We start from the raw sequence: 19,095 nt of genomic DNA on the forward strand, positions 1-19,095 counted from the left end.
CTGTCTGGTTAAAGAGTAACTAAGGTGGGTCCGGGGATGGAATTCCTTTCCAGCTCAGACCCCGATTACCGTACCTGTCCATCGCCACGTGTATAATAACCTCTTGTTCTAACAGCTCTCTCGCTGGTTCAGCAGTTCCACTGCTGGATTGTTTTTTTTCCGCCTGAGGACGACCGCTTGTGTTGCGATCGAAACGTCGTGATATATTTTTTATTTTTTTTATTTTTCTACCTTACGCGACTTTACCGAAAGAACCAACGCGTATGGATTCCTGCAGTCACGAAAGCTTCAAATCAAGATTCAACTGCATTTTCATAACTCCCCGCTGGTTCAAACCAACAATGGTCGGGCTGGTTCTGAAAAATCGACATTCTGACCACCCTTGTTGACATCTTTACATTTTTACTGGTAAGAACGAAGTGAACCAGCCTACAATAGATTATATCGTCCGTCCGTCCGTCCGTGTAGCAACATCGCCCCCTACTGCAAACACTTGGCAGGACCCTACAAAAACCTTTAGACTCAGTGAGGCTTTCCTGGCTAAACAAGTGTAATAATACATTATGTTTATATTCTTTGGTTATTCGTTCCTACCAGCCCACCCCGCAGGGACCTGTCCTGTTACGCTGCGATTGCGTCAGGCAGTCTCATGGTTTACTCCATAGGGGTGCTCCGTCACTTCGTGTGTAATAAAGTACAGGGTGTTTCAAAGAGATGGACCCAATGTCAACGCAGTATATTTCCCGATGGCAATATGTTACAATTACACTAAAGTGACAAATAGTTTAACGAGTTAACAAGTTTTACTAACCATTTTATAAATTATTTAGGTGCCCTCCACTTGTTCAAATGAATGATGCAACCGCATGTCAAGTGTCAATCAAGTGACGTCACCCTCCCACTTCCACCACCCACTCCACCCCTCTATATAACCTCTGGGTGCGAGCACAATTTTGTCCGGAATATTTAATTTCGGTGACGATCTTCGTGAAGCAAATTTTTTTTTTTTACAAATAAACAATTAAATAACCAATTCGTTTTTAGTTTTTGTTTTGTTTAAAAAGGCGGCATCCCGTAAGGACACGGAAGCGGAAACTCCGAGCGAGGGGGTCTAAGGTCGCGACAATGGCGGACGTGCATGAGGGTGGCGTGGCCGAAGCGGTGGCAGACGGAGAGAAACTCAGCAAAAAGTGAGGCCATGTCCACCACACCACCACACTCACCACACCACCATACTCACCTCACCATCATACTCACCACACCACCATACCACCATACTCACCACACCATCATACTCACCTCACCATCATACTCACCACACCACTATACTCACCACACCACCATACTCACCACACCATCCTACTCACCTCACCATCATACTCACCACACCACCACACTCACCTCACCATCATACTCACCACACCATCATACTCACCTCACCATCATACTCACCACACCACTATACTCACCACACCACCATACTCACCACACCACCATACTCACCACACCACCATACTCACCACACCACCACACTCACCACACCACCATACTCACCACACCACCATACTCACCACACCATCATACTCACCACACCATCATACTCACCTCACCATCATACTCACCTCACCATCATACTCACCACACCACTATACTCACCACACCACCATACTCACCACACCATCATACTCACCTCACCATCATACTCACCACACCACTATACTCACCACACCATCATAGCCACCACCAAACCTACCTTTGTACCCATCACACCACCATACTCACCACACCATCATAGCCACCACCATACACCGCCACACCCTCGTACCCACCACACCATCATACACACACCACCACACCTACCACACCACCCTCATAGCCACCACACCCATCACACCACCAACTCACCACAACCACCGTACACACCACACCACACCACCACACCACATCCTCATAGCCACCATACCCTCGTACACACCACACCACCATACACACCACACCACCATACACACCACCATACACACCACCACACCTACCACACCACCATACCCAGCACACTCTCGTACCCACCACTGTAACCACCACACCACCGTTCCCACCATACCCACCACACCACCCGGCCGAGACGTTTGAGAGACGCGTTTTGCAAACTCTCGCTGCATGGCGAGAGTTTGCGAGGCGCTGCGGGTTGCAGCATTCGTTGGAGGGAGCTCCGGCTCCAGGTTGACCAGTTCTAGTTTGGAGTTGTCACACAAAGACAAACTTTCAACCCGTATAGCCTTGCCAGACTGTATGGCCAAGTGCTGTTAGCGAGCACCTATGACGGCCGGAACGGTACACGAAGGGGTGGGTGGGCCAGTACCACGCTCGACCGCCTTTGTCTCCCCAGTGGCGATGTTTACACGCCGCATCAGGTACTCCATTCCAGGCTGAGTCGACCTCACGAACGTGAGCGCCGGGTGAAGCCCAATTCGAGGGTGGTGGTGGTGGTTAGATTGAACGGTTCATCGTTGGGGGATCCGGCCATGGCAATGTGGAATCGACAATATAAGTTGTCTCTCGGTGGGAAGTGGGGAGACACGTTGCTTTGACCGGTGAATACGCAGTTTTACATGGCAGGCCATGTTCGTGATGCCCAGAGCGCTGTCGTGTCTGAAATTGGCCCGTGAGTTGCGATTGAATGAAGTCACGAATGGTTGTCTTATAGAAGACTTAACGCTCGCCATGGGAATGTGGAATTCCCACCCGCGCTACCTCATTGCTGCCTGCGTAGTTGGTGCCACGACATACACTGCCTTGAGCAGGGAGAGAAATGCCTTTGACTTGACCGCGCATATTTACGTCGAATATCGGGACGTCGTCGAGTGTACACACGCGTTCATGAATTCGTTCTCGCTTTGCATTGAACAGTGACACAACGACTTCGTTCGGAAGTAAATTATTGGTTCCATGGAAATATTTGCACCCGCCCTGGGAATATGGATTTTCCACCACTGGCTCAGATTTGAGCGCCGCATTATCTGGATTGAAAAAGACAACCAAGGCCGAGGCTCATTTGAGATTAGCCATATATATATATTTTCTCTATTGATACTTGATTGACCAGGGTAATTCATGGGGACAATGGTATTCGTATTTTAAGAGTTTTCGTTTTATAGGTTTGGGCCATGACACTCGTAGTTTCTAGATGGGCCCAACAGTGGCGAGATGTTAACTTCCTCGCCTGGTATGCAGGAGGTCGTGGCTTCGATCCCGACCCTGACGTCTGATTATTTGGAGTTTGCATATTCTCCCCGTGCTCGCGTGAATTGTTCATTGAATTAGCCTCGCTTATCCCTCTCTTTTCTTTGGTATTCGCGTCATGCTTTTTTAAAGTTGCAAATGTCCGCGTTGGTATCGTGAAGTTCAATCTTCCCAGAACATCAGCAATAGTACCCACGTGGTTTGTGAGGAACTGAAACCATTGCTCACAATTGACGAGAGACGCCATGTCATAGAGCCTGACAGAAATGACCCCCCCCCCTCTCTCTCTCTTGTTTCTCCTCCACTGCTTTGGTTGATGCCCAGGTAGATAGGGCGTCTGGGTAACGTGGTCGCAATGCTGGCCCGGGCGGTGGGCGGCCTGTTTAGCGGGCGGTCTGGGGAGGCCGCCGCCTGGGCGGTGTGGCGAGTATGCGCCGGCCAGCGGCTGTCACGTACAATGGCCCCACACACGTCTGGAGGCATTAGTAAAACAAGGTGTGTGTGCGCCGTGCTGTATTATCATTCTGTATGACCTTGTCACCAGAATTAAGTTCTGAATGTGGCCAGCTTCCATAAAGGAGCAGTAAATGCGCCCTCTGTATATATATTTTTAGCAACGATACTGCTCAGGCCCTTCCTGTTGGCGAAGTAGCTAGGTGAGAGTTGCTGATAGGTATTTATTGTGGCTGGTTGCATATGACATCTTGAAAGGAATTTGTCAGTTTAAGCAATATCATTTTGGGCAACAGGTTTTTTCCAGGTGACTATTCATTGATAAAAAAAAATAAGCCAGTTAATGTAGATGTGGGAAATACTAAGTGATCTTTGGTTACATCATACATCCAATAATTTCCATCTTAATATTAAAGATTATTAACGTACGTGTTTTGTACTGGTACCTACAAACCCAAATGGATCTTGTCATTTTCGCCCTCGCAGTGAGCTGAAGAGGCGGCAAAAAACAGCCCAGAAAGCGGCCGAGAAGGAAGCCAAGGCCCGCGAGGTGGCCGAAAAGCAGCCGGCGGAAGGTCATGGCAAGGCTGATGGGGCGGCCTCTTGTCTGCAGGAGGATGAGGAGATCCTGGACCCCAATGTAAGGTCATGGCACCGCAAAAAAATACCAACCTTGAGTGCCCTCGTCAGTCTGTAATAGCTCTGCTTGTGTGCCCTCTTGGTTGAAAGATGAACCGCATTGGGTGTACTTGAAATAATTCTGTTTTTAAGTTTTAATTTGTGTATTTGTTAACCACATTACTCTCGCTTCCTGCGTGAATTATGCTTACGTTAAACTTAAGTTTAACTTCTCTTTTTGGATTGTAAAATGTTTTTAACTTCCTCTTTGTGTTTGCGTTTTTGTTAACGTGTGCAAAACACATTCATGTCTGCTTTCCTTTTGTCACTGTTTCAGCAACAACAACAACATGTTCCACTTTAAATAACAACAATTGAAATGATGATGAAAATAAATCCGTATTTTGTGCAAAACGCAACATCTCTATTGAGTTGCAGCTCGGGAATTTTGTGTATTCACATTGGTGACGACGGTCATTGCCCGATGTGCCATTTCCACTGCAGCAATACTACAAGATCCGCACGCAGGCCGTTCAGAATATGCAGGCATCTGGAGATGACCCATACCCACACAAGTTCCAGGTGGATCTGTCGCTCACGGAGTTTGTGGAACGCTACTCCAACCTGCAGCCTGGCGATCATCTCACAGACATCAGCCTGACGGTCGCAGGTCAGACGCCACCCCCTGAGGTTTAATCACTTGCTTTGTAGACATTGTCGTTATGTCAAAATATTTAGAATGAATATGTAATGTTTAAAAAGGATCATCTTTATCTTATAAAGTGCCTTGCATATTGAAATATCTAAAAAGTGCTGTACATAAATACAAATGTTAACTACACCCCCAAGTGTATCTATGGGACCTTTTTGTCAGTATCTTAAGAAAATTAAGAATAGGTTTTACCCTTTCTGGCAATTAAACAGGTGTTAAGATGTTCAAACACCAAATAGTTATATTTTGTAAGGCATCGAGTCTGCGTGAACCACACACACACTTGTGGCAAAACATGCAAACAAGATCGGATGAAAATTTCTCGAATTCCCAACTATGGGAATGGGTTTAATTGCAGTACTGTCAATAGGTATCAAAACATTATTACATTTTTAACGCTGATACGAATAATCAATTAACATAATCTAAAGCTTTGTAAGATTTAACTTTCAGAAATTCAGTTTAATTTATTTTCACATGTTTATTCGGTAACAAAAAATAATAGATGACTCTGCTTTATTCATGCAAAATGTGTTTTCAATAATTATCCAGTCTACTCAAGTGCCTGAATAAAGTAAAACCTAATATTCATTACCTGAATATCATGCCTTATCCCTGCTTTATTTGGCATCTGTAACACGAGCAGAAATTCGGCTGTAGTTTATCCACTCGCTGAACTTGGGATGCATGTTTCACATGAAGGTTTGGGCCTTTTGAGTTTCACGGGGAGTGACAATGTTTGCGCTGTTGCCCATGCAGGAAGACTCCATGCCAAGCGAGCGTCGGGGGCCAAGCTGCTGTTCTACGACCTCCGTGGCGAGGGGGTGAAACTTCAGGTCATGGCCAATGCCACGTAAGGCCCCCTCCCCTACTGCACTTCTGCCTGTATGTATGTTGAACATATTTCGCACCGTATATAGCCAACCGTGATAATTGTTGGTGCTGTATGTATGTTGAATTTCTTTTGCACCGTACGTAGCCAACCGTGTTAATCAGAGGTGTGGGGGAAAGGGCAATGAACTAAGCGCAAAAAGTAGTCCTAAAGAAATTGGTAAGACATTGCAGCGCATCTTGGTTTTCTATTCGCCACAATATTCCCATAGCAGATGGATAAGCTCCGAAAAGGTTGTTTATTTATGACATTATCAATAAACATTGTACTTGAGTGCTTGCATGTACCATGCCTTGTGTAACGCTGAAATAGCTGGACTAATTATATTCAATCACTCAAACTGAATAGTTTTGGTGCTAATACATTTCATCACTAAGAGATTCTAGATGTGCACCTTAACATTTCTGGAATTTGAATATTTCACCTGAGTTAGCATTGGTATGTTTTGCTATTCTGTTATGTCTTTTTAATTTTAAAACAACTGCCGTGGAAATTAATTAAGTTCTTTAATTCTTAGCATTTAAACCAAAAATTCTGCTTTTCTTTTACTGAATATCATAGCTCTTCTCAATATATAAATCGTAGGCTCTCAGTTAAATCAAAACTGAATGGTCGCGTTCGCTCGGGCACACTCAGATTCTACAAAACGGAAAAGGACTTCTTCCTCACCAACAACAAGCTTCGGCGTGGCGACGTGGTGGGCGTGCGTGGTAGCCCGGGCAAGACCAAGAAGGGGGAGCTGAGCATCGTGCCGTCCGAGATGGTGCTGCTCTCGCCCTGCCTGCACATGCTGCCACACCTGCACTTTGGCCTCAAGGACAAGGTGAGGTGGACCCTCCCCTGAGATATTCGAAGAAGTCTTTGGAACGTGCCAACGGTGATGTCGCAAGCCTGGTTAAAACAACAACGGTGGTGATTTTTAATCAAAGTGGCGTTTTAAGTGCAATGAGTATCATTCGACATTGTAGAATGCAATTCACAAAACTGCATGCGTACGTTGAAAAGGTGAAACGTTTGCTGTAAAGAAAAATAATTGTAGGCAAGTTTGGCAGGAACGTGATTCTCCATCCATGACTCGCCACAGCCGCCAGGTTTATAGTAATCGCAGCTCTAATTGAGAACGAGATCTTGCCGCGATGGTCCACTACTTGTTGCTGTCTTCACAGCTTGAAAATTGAGCGGTCAGTGTTATTGGTATAATGGGACAGGACTTGCTATCGCCATCACAGCTTGCTTTGTACTGACAAATCATTGCCTGATGAGATGAAATATTACATTTGCAGTTTAAACGTGTAGGATTTTTGCGATTAATAATATTACAATGTTGTGCCATTGGTTGCGCTTACACGTGATCGAATTTGTTAATAAAAATTAACCCGTAAAAACAAAGTTTTTCACTATAAATCCTTTATATGCGTGGCGGCTAGAGTCCTCTCGTCCTCTGGCTTGAGATGGCTGCCACCTATGGGTCAAATGATTGCCTGCCACCATTAAGCAATTGGTAATTAAATATAATTTATTTTTTCCTAAAAAGTGTAAAATTTTGGAAAAAATTTTTCACGAAAATAAGTTGTCACGCACAACGAGTCTGTGTGCAACATGTCAGCTCGATTGGATCACGGGAAGTGGGTTAAAAAACGACCGAAAGATTTGCACGGTCGTAAGCGCGCAAGCAAGTGAACTTAATATAAAGGATTTAAAAAGCACGTGCACTCATGATGTGGGGGGGGGGACTTTGTGCCCGCAGGAGACCCGCTACCGCCAGAGATACCTTGATCTGATCCTCAACGACTACGTGCGGCAGAAGTTCATCGTCCGAGCCAAGATCATCAACTACGTCCGTCGCTTTCTGGACGGCCTCGGATTCCTGGAGGTGTTCAATCTACTGTCCGCCGTCATTTGAATAAACGTGACACGTTTTTAGTTTTTGATTAGCTCACTTGCAGAACAGTGGTTATAGTGGCCGGTGAATGGCATTGCCATCTTGGTATTACCACCCCGATCAATTCCTGGACAGTTCCACATACAAACATACATTAAACAAGTGCATGTGTTGTGGTTCACCCTCGGTTTTATTCAGCCTTAAAAGTAGTACTAAATAACTTGGCGAGGCAGTGGCCGGTGAGACAAAGGCTGGCTCCACTGCTACCTCGTATGCCACTCGGACTCTCTCATAGGAGCTCGCTAACGGCAATTCCCTTATCCGCTGCAGAGCCAAGAGAGAATCTTTCGCCGTTTTAATGCTGTGTGGGGGTGCATGGGGCAGGTGGAGACGCCCATGATGAACATCATTGCTGGAGGAGCGGCGGCCCGGCCATTCATCACGCACCACAACGATCTCAACATGGACCTGTACATGAGGATTGCTCCGGAGCTTTACCTCAAGGTGGGATCCCACAAGGGCACGACATCGGGTTTGGAAAATTGACGTGGCCAGCAAGACTGCTAATATGATGATGTTGTAAAGCATTGCTCCTGAACATGCTTGGGCTAATAAATCTATAAAATCGTTTAATGTGCTGTAATTATTCCTGTTATACAATATATCTATACATAATGTATTCTCACACGTGGAATTTAATGAGTGTCTCATGAGCAGAAACATTGTTTTTATTAATTAGTCATTGTGTTGTAAAAGGTCTACAATTTAGGAATCAAAAAAATTGCCATAAAATTAAATCCTCACCCGTCCCCTATCGTTTACTTACCCAACGCACCACAGATGCTGGTTGTGGGTGGCATGGACCGCGTGTACGAGATCGGGCGGCAGTTCCGTAACGAGGGGATCGACCTGACGCACAACCCCGAGTTCACGACGTGCGAGTTCTACATGGCCTACGCCGACTACAACGACCTCATGGACATCACCGAGAAGCTTTTGTCCGGTCAGCACATCACCACCCCGGGCCCCGTACCCTCGCCGGCTTCACGCCTCCTCGCCCTTGGTCTTGCCACGTCAGTGCGTGCGTGCGTGCGTGCGCATGCGTGCGCGTCAACGCGTGCTCACATTCTCTGTGGTCTCGCGCGCGTGTGATGCAGGCATGGTGAAGCACATCACGGGAGGGTTCAAGATCGTGCTGCACCCAGATGGTCCGGAAGGCGAGGGCGTGGAGGTGGATTTCACGCCGCCCTTCCGGCGACTCAGCTTGATCGGCGACCTGGAGCGAGTGCTGGACACTAAGATGCCTGCTGCAGACACGCTGGGCACGGAGGGTGAGCGCAATGAGCCACCGTCGCCGACACGTCTTTGTTGATGGCTTCCATGGCGAACCGTGGGGTCATTTGGTGACGTGAATAATTTGGAGGCGAGTTTTATGTCTAAAATTAAAAGCGAATTGGAAGTTTGGAGGCTGTGGGAGGCAGTCCATGGAAAAGAAGATCGGTATAAGAGAAGGTGACATTGGCATGAGACAAAGGAACTAAGAGTTTGAGAATATGAAACACTTTAAGGAAGAGTAAAGTCGTCAAGCTGACACTCGTACAGATTTAGAATGTTACATTTAATTAATCTGGTTACTACACACGTGTGTATGCAGAGGCACGCCTGGCTGTGGACAAGCTGTGTGTGGAGAAGGGGGTGGAGTGCCCAGCCCCAAGGACTATGGCCAGACTTCTCGATAAGGTGAGAACCACGCAGAAAGATACAGCAAGTTATTTGGGTTGCGAGTCTATGTAATGTGCAATTCACTGTTCATCCACAGGGTTGTGCTATTTGTTAAAAGAGGATGTTTAGAGCATTTGGCGTTCATTTACTTCCAACGGGAACTGGCAAAGTTTTACACATTGAAAAAATAGGAATAGGCTTTTCCCTGTCTGGCAATAAAACAGATGTTAAGATGTTCAAACTCCAAATAGATACCTATTGCAAGGCATCTAGTCTGCATTAACCGCACGTACTTGGAGAAAAACGTACGTCCTCTGATAATATTACACATGTTTGATCCTTGTGACATTTTAACCGATGGCATAGGTTTATTATACACCAACGGTATTGGTTGTCTCGCAAACTTTTTGATTAATTGTTCATGTGTGCTGCTTCCTCTTTGGAGTGCACTTCAGTTGTAATTCTTACGTCCATTGGCGTGCTGGGAGCTGGTTTATTATTTGGTGGGGTGTGGTATGATATCAGAAAATAAGTGTGATGCATAAAGTTTAAGTATTACATGACTGACACGCATTCACTACAACTATATGTATTACGATGTGTGCTTATCAGTATTTCAGCATGGGGTGTTGGAAACCGATCCTTGGGTTTCTTTTAAAATCTATAGCTGTTGATGGTCTTTTAAATTACCATTTAAATAACGTGCACAACCGTTTTTTTCAAAGAAGTGCACCTTTTCAAAAGCTAACATTTATACTTTGTGCTTGTGAAATGGTGGCCATTAGTTTTATAACTGGACTGACACAAACTTTTGCTGACTTGTACTCTTTAAAGTAATGGAAAGCCACTATTGACAATGTTCATTCAGAGTCGTTGTTGCTGAAGTGAAAGGCCCTGCACTACCCTAACATCGCCGTCCGTATTCCTGTTTGCCGGTAGCTGGTGGGCGAGTTTCTGGAAGTCACATGCGTCAACCCCACCTTCATCTGTGACCATCCGCAGATCATGAGCCCCCTGGCCAAGTGGTGAGCGCTTTTCCACTCCCCACCCCCACAACCCAGCAATACTGCACCCTGAGCACTGCACCTCCTTCTAGATTTGAAGCTTTCGTGACTGCAAGGATTCATATTCTTAGGTTTTTTCGGTAAAAGTCACGTAGGTAAAAAATAAAAATTAATAAAAGTTAAATAAAACATAAAATAAAAATCACGACGTTTCGGTGGCAACGCAAGCTTCCGTCTTCAGGTGGAACCGTCATAGCACGACTGCTGTATCAAGTAAGATAAATTCCAAGAAATCAGTCCTTGTATATATACTGGTTGAGGGTGGGAGGAGCCAAGGTAGGCCCCTGGATATTATTATTGTGAGGTTTGGTGCGGCTGAAGCACGCTGCTAGGAAGGAGCCTTTGTTGTGTAGACTGGTTGAACTGGGAGGTTCCAAGAGTTGTTAAGGTGCGGCGGATGTGTACACCTCCGCCTGTGTCCAAATCACTCGGGGAGCGTGCGACCATCTTGTCGAATCTCGGGAGCTTTTGAGAGTATAGTTGAGCCTGGATCGTGCTCAGATGGGCCATCGCCATGCTCGCCTGCGGTGTGTGTGTGCGGGTGCAGTGCAGGGGCCATCTATTGTACCGTCTATTCTGTGCTCCCATGTTTATGCTCTGCACCTTGACCCAAACCACACGGACCAGTGTGGTGAAGTATGGTCAAAATAACCCCCCACGACCTGAATGGCACGTGGAGGCCCTTCGCCCAGCAAGGGTTTAAGGAAAGTGCTGTATATATCTAGAGCACTCCAAAGGTCGCACGTTATCGTGCACTTTCATAAAATGTCTGGGGTTTTGCGTGCTGTGCGATGGATTGTGTATTAATTATAAATATATTACTTTCTCATCTATGTATTTATTTAATTTTTTGTACGGTTATTTGTTATGTTATATATAAAGTGATGTAATGCTAATATCACATATGTTGACATTAATTACCGTACATGGATTTTCTTTTAAGTAACCAAGTGAGAAATCGATGAGATTATCTTTAGCAAGGGAGATCTGAATCTCCATTTTAAGTGGCATTAATAATGCATTGTACTTAAACCCCAACACATTCAATAACCCTACATAAATTCTGACCAAAGTAGATAATCCTTTCTCCATGCTGCCAAGAAGGGTTATTGCCCAAAACGTCACCTATTACGTTCTTTAACAAAAAATAAATGAGGGCAGTGTTATTACTGAACGCATTGTGTCTATGATATGCATTTTGAGTGCCGGTGGTGTAATTACCCGCCGCTTTGTCCCCGAGGAATGTTTTTTGAGCTTTGGGTGGATCGCTCTCTTCGTTCTGGGTGTGGTTGACCCCGTCCACCTGACATTACCGAGTGTCGCCCCTCCCCCCCCCCAGGCACCGCAAGGTCAAAGGGTTGACGGAGCGCTTCGAGTTGTTCGTGATGAAGAAGGAGGTGGTGAATGCCTACACGGAGCTGAACGATCCGCTGAGGCAGAGGCAGCTGTTCGAGGAGCAGGCCAACGTAAGCTCCCCGAGCCGCGGAGAACGGCAGATGAGTCTGCATTCTCATCGACAGACGTAGCGCTGCAATGTACATCAAGCATTCCAACAACTGTTGTTCCTCTCTGTGTACAACCTAATTCCCCACTCCATCCCGACCACGACCCCCCCATCGCGCACAGGCGAAGGCAGCCGGTGATGACGAGGCCATGCTTATCGACGAGACATTCTGCACGGCTCTGGAGTACGGGCTGCCCCCCACGGCCGGCTGGGGCATGGGCATCGACCGCCTCACCATGTTCCTTACCAACTCCAACAACATCAAGGTGCGGTGGTGGAGCGAGTGCAACTTGACGACGACGATGATGCTATGCAATGGATTTAGATAAATTGTACGTTGTGTGTTCGTGCGCTCAATATACCGTTGTGCCAAGACACATCAGGAAATCAAGTTCCTGCATTGAGTTTAACACGTAGGCTTTTGCGACCAATATTATCCATAATAGAGGTTTTTTTCGGTTAGATCGTGTAAAGAAAGTCTGATCATTGAACAGTGGAAGTAATTGCTGCCTTGTAATTCCAAAATTATTTGTAAAAAAAAGATTATTCCCAGGTAATGGTAATGTCCCAATTTTGCCTTTTGCCAGTTCTTCCTTGGCCTGGCATGTCCTTTTGTCTTCTCCCTCTACTATCCAGTTCATTGCTTATTTTGCGCATTTCAACTCAAACATTGTAAGAAAAATTATCCAAAGAATACATGCAACACTTCTCATTGATGATCCGCTTGTGTTGCGATCGAAACGTCGTGACTTATTTGATTTTCTACCTACGTGACTTTACCGAAAGAACCAAAGAGTATGGATTCCCGCGGTCACGAAAGCTTCAAATGAAGATTGAATCTGCATCAGCTGACACCAGAGGTCGCAAACGGGTTTTGATTCCTTACCCGTACCCGTACCCGGCCGCACCAGGGTCGCAAATGGGTACCCGTTCCCTACCCCTACCTTACTCGAAATGAGTGACAAACGGTGACTCACCAGTGACTCATGGCCTACCCGTACCCGTACCCGGCCGCACCAGGGTCGCAAACGGCTACCCGTACCCGGCCGGGTACGGGTAGCCGGGTATCGGGTAGGGTACGGGTATCGGGTACCCTGTTGCGACCTCTGGCTGACACAGAGTATACTCTGCGGTCGATTTCGCTTTAATATATATGTTGATGACTTTACCCTGCTTCCTCCACTAGGAGGTGCTGCTCTTCCCAGCCATGAAGCCCGAGGAGAACAAGAAGGAGGGCCCCGCAGCAGCCGAACCGGCGCCCCAGCAGTGAGGGGCCAAACCGCGGCGGGGGGGCCCTGGCGTTCTGCCTGCGTGTCGCGACGCTGTTCTATCACCATTTGCTCGGTCGCGTCAACGTCCGTGCGCGACCATCGGCCCCCCTCTCTCTCTCCCCCTCCCTCTTCGCACGACCACTCTTTGCACGACCACTCTTTGGTGCTTGGGCGAGTGTGCGACTGCACGTGTGTGACGGGATGAGCACTGCGAAGCCGAATGATGTGCCCCACATCAATGGTAATCCTAACAATTTGTGTTTCTGATATTTTGTTTGTTTGTTTGTGTAAGCTTTTCACAACGATGTGGGTTTTCTCCGGTAACCTCCCTACTTGCTTATCTTGTGTGTTCCACCACATAATGGAAACATACCTTACATTGTTTTGTCAACAATAGTTTTACAGGTAACTATTTTGACTTTACTTATAAGTATGTTAATTGCAGATTTTACTAGCCTTTCTTGTCTCGGTTCCCACACTGTTGAGTAGCTAAACTTTTGTCTTATAATTAAATCAGGACGAACTTATGTTCGTGATTGACTTGATCAACCTGGGTGTAGTCATCACCGATGTTACGTAGTTAAAATGTCAAATGTGGGTGCTACTTCAGAAAGGAAAAGTTTCTGACGTGAAAAAATGCAGTTTACATGCAAGTATTCGGGTGAACGGTCCAATAAAGATCAACGGCAAAGTTATCCATTGCCAGAAGCGGTTGACTTGACGTTGCACAGGTCAATGCCTGGGTATGTGTGTCTCAAGAATGAATGCAATGTTGATCTTGCGTTCATAAAATCCTCAACTCGCCCTTGTACACACGAGGTCACTGCTTTCACACCAACGCAGCTTTGCTTCATGTGTGTTACATTTTAATAAATCACATCTTGTGGATCTTAATGCAGCGGTGTGCGTTGGCAATTTTTTTCTTGCGTGCAATCTTCAACTTGTGCTACTGGGAAGCAAGTGGGGAGATGCCGGATGGGATATGGATCTGCTATCAAGCCTTGATTTCATGCAAATGTGCATTTTCGTACGTGTTTGAATGTCAACTGATGTATTATTGTACCGACATTATGGACATCATTTTTACAAGCTATATTGAAAAGTCAGTTTACGTATGAATGGCATGTGTCACCACTACAAGTTTTAAATCACCCGAAGCAGCATTAAGTGTGATGTGTTTCTATCGACTCGTGAAAGTGCTAATCGTTTATTGTGGAGATAGGCGGACGACTTTTAACGATTTCCTATGCAGATCGTGCAATAAATTATGAGTTAAATTTCAGAGTTAAACATTAAAAAGGTAAAGGTTGCAGACCTGTTCAAACTTGCTGCTACTGGGCAGGTGTGTACTATATAGAAATGCAAACACTGCGTGTGATGAATGACCAGATCAAATGTGGAATTTTACACTCGTATCCTGAGGCAAAATTGGTTAATTTGTGTTCCAATGTCTACGTACCTTTCCTCGTCGCACGACATGAGGTACCACTCGTACTACACGGTATTACACTTATTGTTTTAATAGCGTTAAATAAAGTACACGATTGACCATCTGCCCAGGGGCAAGTCCATGGCTCAAGCTCCATCCGATCCACTGCTCCCTCCACCTCCCCCTCGCATCGTCACTCTCCCAATCTCTCGGTTCCTCGAGCCGTGGCTTGAGCCATATCAATGTTAGTGGCTTCCTCTTGCCCTCAACATTTCTGCCTGTTTATTGGGTGTGACACCATTATCCGATGCCGTATGTATCTTCGTCAACGGAGGAGAAATGGCAAATCAACACTAAAACCTCATCGTGGCTAGCGCACCACAACATTGGCTCTGGAATAACACATTCCTGCGGAGGGAGCTGGTAGGAACGTTGGGTTGCTCGGTCAATGGCCAGGTTCAACGGCGGCGTGGTGTATTCCGCAAATATGCCCGACTGTGAGGGCGGGCCACAAACCGGCGTGAGTAGGTTAAACGTTGAGTTTTATAAGGGCACCACGGGGTGACCAGCCCCTCCCCACCCAGCCCCACCCAGCCCCTCCCAGCCCCTCCCCACCCCTCCCATTTTTGGATGCACGATGGACGGACGGACACAATAACCCCCTTTGGGCTGGTGTAACCAGGAGGTTCCTACCAATATATTGTATTGCCATGGTCAAGAATGCAATACCCGTACAGAATACCGAGGTGGTTTGTGGTTTCCGAGTTAATTCTGAGTCGCTGGTGGAGGTTTCGGCACAGGTGACGCTTCAACTGCACATTGGAGAAGGGTCGCAAACACTGTAGAAGACGTTTTACCGGTTAGGTGGGGCAGTGGAAGTTATGCTTCGGAATTTCCTGCAGTTTTTAGTGCGGTGAGTGTACTTATCGTTCCACTTATTTATATATTTCAAGGTGTCTCTTTGTAACCTATGGCAACTTCCGTATAACTGAAGTTAACAGCACAGGTTTTTTTGTGTGTCAACGTTCCAAACGTTCAACGCGTACTACAACCAGCTGCTCGAGCAAGTAAATGGTGAGTTTCTGAAGTCTCGATATCATCTTGCGTCCTTTATGTACGAACCCATATATTTGACTTTGAGAGTTTAACGGCGGCTCGTTTTGTTTCACTGGGATCGGCTGCAAGCCGTGCTCGACTTTGCGCACCGCGACTCGATGAAGTTTGTGTTTAAATCGATGGAAAGGGGGGATCGTTAGCAGCAGCAGGACCATGCTTTCCTACCTGATGACGGACGCTTGTGTTGCGCCCGAAACGTCGTGATTTATTGTATTTTATACCGACGTGACTTTATCGAAAGAACCAAAGAGAAGGGGGGAGGGGGATCGTCGTTAAGTAACCCACGAAAGTCCGGAGAACAGTAACGTTTGGAAATAATACGTTTTTACCCTTTCCGGTAATAAAGCAGGTGGCAGAAAGGGTAAAAAAAAACCTATTCTTACTTTCCCATACATTGGTACTGCAAAATAAATTCCATTTGGTAACGACGTCGATGTACATTGGGTGATGAAAGTCACTCGCGTTTCAAGACGTTATTTTTAATATCAACAACGGTATGGCACGCTCGTCTTATACGGATGCGTGTCAGCAGTCGGTCATCAGCATTTGGGCAGGGGGGGAGAGTCGTTAGCACGGACGGACTAAAAGAAAAGCACAAGATAATAATAGCGATGCTCAAACGAATGTTGGGGCAGTGCCCCTCTCCATTGGCGACTTGAGTGAAAGACGAGCGGGGCATTCCACGTTCACGCGGCGGGGACAGGTCTAGCCCTACTCAACATACGAAACCAAGTGATGATGCTGCAGCTGCTGCACCAGTAGGTGATTCTCATGTCATCGGCCCAGGCGATGATGTTGATAATGATGATGATGGTTCATGGGCCGATAGTCAAAATGTCACGACCGGGAATGAAGCCACTGTGGACCCGGCTAACATCAGCGGCGAGTGAAGTCTAAACCCGCAGACCAACATGATGAACAAATATATAAATGTGTCGTTAAACGCCGCCACCACCCGACACAGCCAACCAGTAAGGGTTGTCACGTAAACAGAACGTGCCAATTCGTCACGAGTACAGCACTAGTGTATAGTGTAGTGTATAGTGTAGTATACTAGTACAGCACACTGGTGTGTTGGAGAGCCAAGCCACAACATTTACCATCTAATTACGACGTTTCGCCAGTAACTACAACGAGCTTCATCAGGCGATAGCCAGATTTGTGGAGAAGTTCACGTGTTTCGTTCCTTTTTAGAGGCGTAGATGTGGTGACCACGCTTCTGCGCTCTTGCACAATGAGGCGGGGGGGGGGATTACTAAGTCAACGTACATGATGCATGTGCCTTATGCGAGCCCTTTGAACTTGTCCGTCCTGTCTATTGTGTTGATGAAAATAGCCATACCAACTGTAGTCCCTATTGAAGTACGCTGCACCTTTGTAGGCATGCATTTAAATCAGGTATTATTTGTATAGTATATGCATGGAGATTATAATTATGCATGCCAGCAAAGGGCAGCGTACTTCAATAGGGACTACAGTTGGTATAGGGCTATGTTAATAAATTATAGATTTGAAGCTTTCGTGACTGCAAGGATTCATATTCTTAGGTTTTTTTCGGTAAAGTCACGTAGGTAAAAACAAATTTACTTTTATTAATTTTAATTTTTTACCTACGTGACTTTACCGAAAAAACCTAAGAATATGTCAATAAACACAATAGACAGGAAGGGCAAGCTCAAAGCGCATAATGCACATGCATCATGTACGTTGCCTCAGTAATCCCTCTGCCTCGATCATTGTGCAAGAGCGCAGAAGCGTGGTCACCACATCTACGCCTCTATATAAGGAACGAAACAGTTAAAGACTCCTCCACAAATCTGGCTGTCGCCTGATGAAGCTGGTTGTAATTACTGGCGAAACGTCGTACTCAGATTGTAAATGTTGTGGCTTGGCTCTCCAACACACCGGTGTGCTGTACTAGTGACGAATTGGCACGTTCTGTTTACGTGACAAACCTTACTGTGTCAAAGTTCAAAGTTCATTTATTAGGTATAACCTTGTGAGCCATTCGGCTCTTGAATCGGGTGCAACCGCAACAAACAAAAACCAAAAACATGAACAAGAAAACATCTCAAAGTTACTATGTGCAAACAGAAAAAACAAGAAAAGACAGAAAAATATTGCAGAAAAATCACCGTACACCAACCCTGTGCAAATATCCCAGTGGGATGCAAGTCAAACAACAACAACCACAAGACAACTTAGATTAAGGCCATCAGTCTAACTCTGTACTACAACAAACAAACATGGCCAAACCAAAAAACTTTTCGAAAATCACCAAAATAAAGCCACAAAAGCAATGAAACAGTGATCGTAGGAACTGTGACCGAATTTTCACAATAAACGACGTAACAACATGTACCACCAAACTCTGCAGCCAGAGCTGGCTGCATTAGTCACTCCACAACAGCAGCAGGAGCATCAGTCGGAGTGTCAACATTTTTCAATGCACCTTTAAGATCAGCACACTAAATCAAAACACAGATCATACTTTGCATACTTTGCATACTTTGTCGGGTGGTGGCGTGTTAAACGACACATTTAAATTTACGCGATCTAACCCAAAAACAAAAGCTGTATTATGGATGTAATGACAAATGGCTGCACGCAATAATTTGCGTGCCGTAGTCTTTGCCATCCAGCTGAGCGTTGTCAGTGAATATCAGGTAAAGTATCCCCAGGTGTTTTGTTTCCTTGTTCTTACCCTACTCCTCCCCCACCGCACGCACCTGCGATTAGCGTGGTCGACTACGTACGGTGCGACTGAAGTTCAACATACAGCGCACACGCATCAAGTCCTGCGCGACTTGCTTAAACAAAAGTTGCGTCGTTATTAATCTACGACGATGCTACATCCTCTTCTAACTTTTTTTTTTAAACACAAAGCCGCGGTCATCTCTCACGGCCATGCGGTACAACGTCCCATCTCGCTCCTGCACATCGAGCTCATCCACGTTGCTCCGTCTCCTCGGCGGTGGTCGTCCTCTGGGGGTGTTCCCTCCTTTAACCGCTACTCCGTCTTTAGTCTCCATCCCCGAGCCGTCGACCCTTCCTCAACGAGCAACTTGTTCCTGTGTGTACAGCAGATTGTATAATAATAAATAGTATAAAAGTGTAATGTTTAATACAATGTATTAGGTAATATATAGTATCGTAATTGTATAGTGAATATACAGCAGTGTGGTATACAGT

General features: G+C 45.9%; 1 protein-coding gene across 2 annotated transcripts; it reads left to right on the top strand.

Annotated features, from left to right (window-relative positions):
- Window positions 1–1,065: 1,065 nt before the first annotated feature.
- KARS1 (lysyl-tRNA synthetase 1) lies at window positions 1,066–14,252 on the top strand. 2 transcript variants are annotated; one of them, XM_078868554.1, is made up of 15 exons: window positions 1,083–1,190; window positions 3,565–3,735; window positions 4,180–4,333; window positions 4,816–4,981; window positions 5,783–5,876; window positions 6,552–6,738; window positions 7,663–7,788; window positions 8,182–8,301; window positions 8,638–8,800; window positions 8,955–9,128; window positions 9,452–9,537; window positions 10,459–10,544; window positions 11,923–12,049; window positions 12,210–12,353; window positions 13,274–14,252. In XM_078868554.1, exons 2-15 carry the CDS (start codon window positions 3,596–3,598, stop codon window positions 13,355–13,357), a joined length of 1,851 nt encoding a protein of 616 aa, XP_078724680.1. In that variant the 5' UTR covers window positions 1,083–1,190; window positions 3,565–3,595; the 3' UTR covers window positions 13,358–14,252. The 2 variants fall into 2 exon arrangements, with proteins under 2 accessions (XP_078724681.1, XP_078724680.1); XM_078868555.1 differs by lacking the exon at window positions 3,565–3,735 and having other exon boundaries at window positions 1,066–1,190.
- Window positions 14,253–19,095: the final 4,843 nt, after the last annotated feature.

Source organism: Lampetra fluviatilis, chromosome 26 (genome assembly GCF_964198595.1).
Source record: "Lampetra fluviatilis chromosome 26, kcLamFluv1.1, whole genome shotgun sequence".
Classification (NCBI taxonomy): domain Eukaryota; kingdom Metazoa; phylum Chordata; class Hyperoartia; order Petromyzontiformes; family Petromyzontidae; genus Lampetra; species Lampetra fluviatilis.

Coding starts and splice junctions, on each gene's coding strand:
- KARS1 (XM_078868554.1), top strand. CDS start 3,596: ATGCTGGCCCGGGCGGTGGGCGGCCTGTTTAGCGGGCGGTCTGGGGAG. Junction 5,877..6,551: donor CAGGTCATGGCCAATGCCAC/GTAAGGCCCCCT, acceptor GGGCACACTCAG/ATTCTACAAAACGGAAAAGG. Junction 9,538..10,458: donor TGGCCAGACTTCTCGATAAG/GTGAGAACCACG, acceptor GTTTGCCGGTAG/CTGGTGGGCGAGTTTCTGGA.